We start from the raw sequence: 3,788 nt of genomic DNA on the forward strand, positions 1-3,788 counted from the left end.
TTCTTTGTAATGTTTTTAATTAATTTTAGTATCTTATTATTACGTTGGAAATTTATTGTAAATTGTCAATTTGTATTTTTACCTTTACTTGTACTAATTTAGGCCTAAATTGTTAATAAAGAATAGTTTGGTATTTATTTGATTAAAGAAAAATAAACATCTCTGGACAATATTCCAGAGGAAAGCACACAACACCCTGTGATGGCGGGTGCTTTTTTAAAAAAAAAAAAAAAAAAAAACCTAACCTAACCTAACCTAACCTAACCTAACCTAACCTAACCAAATTTTGCACCACACAAAACTTGTGCCCTCCTTTCGACGAGGAGGTTAAAATATGACGTGCCACGGCTCGCTATGGGGAGTGTGGAAATTAAATATTTTTCACATATTAAAATACTGGGCCTTACAATTGACAGCGGCCTTACTTTCAACGCCCACGTCGGGACGGTATGCCAAAAGGCAATCGCCCGGTATAAACTCTTGGCTAGGGCAGCCAGAGTTGGTTGGGGACTTAGCCCAGATATTATTAGGACTATTTATGTAGCTGTTATCGAACCGACTATTATGTATGCATCGGCAGCGTGGGCACCCACCGTGGAAAAGATGGGGGTCCAAAAAAGGCTGAACACCGTGCAACGGGGTTTTGCCCAAAAAATCTGCAGAGCATATCGGACCGTCTCCCTGAACTCAGCTATGCTGTTGGCTGGGATACTCCCCCTTGACCTCAGAATACTCGAAGTCTCGAGATTATATGGGATCAAGAAGGGGGTGTCGCACCCAGCGTTGGGAGACAGGGAGGTGGAAAGAATGGCTCCGGCGATTGAGGACCCACATCCGGCAGAGCAGGAAGGGCTGGGGTTCGGGCTGGTGGACGAGGACTCGTATTCCGACGTGGCTAATAGCCACGTACATAGGATCTACACGGACGGCAGCAAGATTGAGGGTCGAGTCGGAGCCGCCCTTTCCGTATGGGAGGGGGAGGCCGAGACGAAGGCCGTCAAGCTTGCTTTGCCGCCGTATTGCACCGTCTACCAGGCCGAACTCCTAGCGCTCCAAAGAGCAGTAATTAGAGCCTGCAAGAGTGGAGTGTCGAAGGTCGGCATCTTCAGCGACTCCAGATCGGCCCTCCAGGCAGTCACACTCGGTTCCCCCCACCCCCTTGCTGTGCAAACAAGGGCGGCCCTCCGAAAAGCTGCTTCGCAGAGGCGGGAGGTCGCTCTGTTTTGGATCAAGGCGCACGCAGGGCTAAGGGGGAACGAAAGAGTGGACCAGTTAGCCAAGGAGGCCGCTCTGGGGTCGAAGAAGAAACCCGACTACGATCTGTGTCCTGTTTCATTCGTCAAGCGTATCCTGAGACAGGATACGATCGGGGAATGGGACAGGAGATATGATGTGGGGGAGACGGCTGGAGGCACGAAGCTCTTTTTCCCAAGCGCTGCTGCTGCATACAAAATAGTACGGAAAATAGACATCACACACCACACCACACAAGCACTGACTGGACACGGTGGATTCGCCTTCTACTTGAACAGATTCAAGCTGAAGGAGAATCCATCGTGCCTGTGTCAGCCCGGAGTCGACGAGACGGTTTCTCACCTGTTGCTCGAGTGTCCGATTTTTGCAAGAGATAGATATGTTATTGAGCAAAAATTGGGCATCGCGATGACGGGTGAGAATCTGCCCGCGGCCCTGGGGGACAAAATGAGGAATGAATTCCTGGAATATTGTAAGTACATTGTTGGGGTGGTAAACAAAAGAAACTGTGATAAGCTGTGATGTTAGGGTTAAGTTTTATTGTTGTGCCGTGTTAATTTGTATATTTATTTGTATTGGTTTTATTTTTATTGTAATGTTTAAATTGTTAATTTTAAAGTGACTTTTAATTATTGTATTTTATTATTATTTTGAAAATTTGATTGTATATTGTAAATTCGTATTTTAAAATTTTATTGTATTTTAATATTATGTGCCCATATTGTAAATAAAGAAAATTGTGTTTATTATTGATTAAAGAAAATAAATGTCTCTAGACTATACTCTAGAGAAAAAGCAGACAACACCCTGCGATGGCGGGTGCTTTTATAAAAAAAAAAAAAAAAAAAAAAAAAAAACCTAACCTAACCTAACCTAACCTTTTTTTTTTTTTTTTTTTTTATAGTGGAGAATGCATTTAGGCATACTCAGAGCGCTCGGGGAAAGGGCCCTGGGTTATGTCGGACTCACACCGCAGAATGCGGCGACTACCGACTAAACTCCACTGTGTTCCGTCTCCCCGCTATATTGGCAGGGTCGCGGGTATTTGGTGTAACCGCTTCCGTAACCCCGTCAGCGGCAGCCTATTTTTTATATAGGCCCATCGCGATTAAGACCTGGCTAGTGTTCGCCAGTTCCTCCTTCCTGGGGGGCGGCGTGAACGGAACACGTCTCACGCCGCCTCACCGCACCGGACGATGGATTATGTCCCCGTTCCACCGTCCGGCACCCAACATTAGGGAAGCAAGTCGCGACCGTGTACAGCGGTCGCGACTCGGCGACTGCGCCCAATAAGACGTCGCCGCCGAATAGGATCCGCGTTGGGATCTCCCTCGCGGACCCGCTCTGCTTCCTCCTTCTGCGACATCACATCTTCACAGAATGTGATAGCCGCGCGCCACGATCTGTCGCTGCCAACCATTGCGCGAGCTATGGAAGGCAGGGAGAGATCAGGGCCGACGACTGCGACTAGGTGAGCACGGGGCTCGGACCACGCGGGGCACACGGCGAGAGTGTGGTCTGCCGTGTCCTCCGGACTGTCACACCAATGGCAAGCCATTTGCGGCTCCCGCCTAACCTAACCTAACCTAACCTAACCTAACCTAACCTAACCTAACCTAACCTAACCTAACCTAACCTAACCAACCCAACCAACCAAAGTGGATGCGCGCTTTGACAACAGATACGGACGCGAAAACCGTTTTAAAATCGAGTGAGCCTGTGAAAAGTTATAACCAAAAGAAATTTTTACTAAACTAACAGAAGTACGGCGTCGCTGGGAAGTCCCGATTTATATCGGGGACTTCGCGAACCGGAACTGCAGTGTTGTGGGTATTAGTGATAAGAGTGCCTGTGAAAATTTTGGGATTTCTAGGACCCATAAATCAGGTAAAACAAACAATTTTTGGCAAGCCGGGCGGTGGCAATCCCCCTTAACTCAGTGCATGGTGAAAAGATACAGTGTAAATAGACGCGGCATATTAAAACAAAGCCCGTGGTTTTTGTCCCGGGGAAATCGGTTGAAAATTGGCGAAGATAGACACCAAAGAGTGTTTTAACCTACAAATTGAAACTTTCTTCCGCCAAAACTATACTTTTCCCCTTTCCCCCCACTGTGTTTCCTACTTAAATTAGTGCTGGGATATTCCATACACCTTCCCGCACAAAGATAATAAATTATCTTAACTCCTCATAACGTTTTTTAAGAGAAAAATCTAAGTAGGTCACGAGTCAACAAAAACGAAAACAAGAAACACGTGGTGGCAAATGAATGTTTTCTTTTTAATGTAATAGTCTGTATTTGTACATTAGTAAATTATTGTAAGTGTAGCTATATAATAGACCAGCTACATCATTTTTGGTGTAGCTGTTAGACTAAGGTTATTATATACTGAGTGCTTAGGGACCATATACCACACAACACAAATATATATATATTTATAATATTATTATTTATAATAATTTTATTTATAATATTATTATCTTTCATTCATTTATTTCTATTCATCATAAACAGGCGACTCCCCTATTGGGAG

At 45.1% G+C, this 3,788-nt stretch overlaps 1 protein-coding gene across 1 annotated transcript; it reads left to right on the forward strand.

The window, feature by feature from the left end:
- Window positions 1–300: 300 nt before the first annotated feature.
- LOC149490921 (uncharacterized) lies at window positions 301–2,071 on the forward strand. The gene has a single exon (XM_089698702.1). It carries the CDS (start codon window positions 355–357, stop codon window positions 1,774–1,776), a length of 1,422 nt encoding a protein of 473 aa, XP_089554828.1. The 5' UTR covers window positions 301–354; the 3' UTR covers window positions 1,777–2,071.
- Window positions 2,072–3,788: the final 1,717 nt, after the last annotated feature.

Source organism: Colias philodice, chromosome 1, assembly GCF_061535455.1.
Source record: "Colias philodice isolate Cphi_HAF_F1 chromosome 1, ilColPhil1 Martin Lab GWU primary, whole genome shotgun sequence".
NCBI lineage: Eukaryota > Metazoa > Arthropoda > Insecta > Lepidoptera > Pieridae > Colias > Colias philodice.

Bases quoted from the DNA above. Each gene is read 5' to 3' on its own strand.
- LOC149490921 (XM_089698702.1), top strand. From the start codon at position 355: ATGGGGAGTGTGGAAATTAAATATTTTTCACATATTAAAATACTGGGC.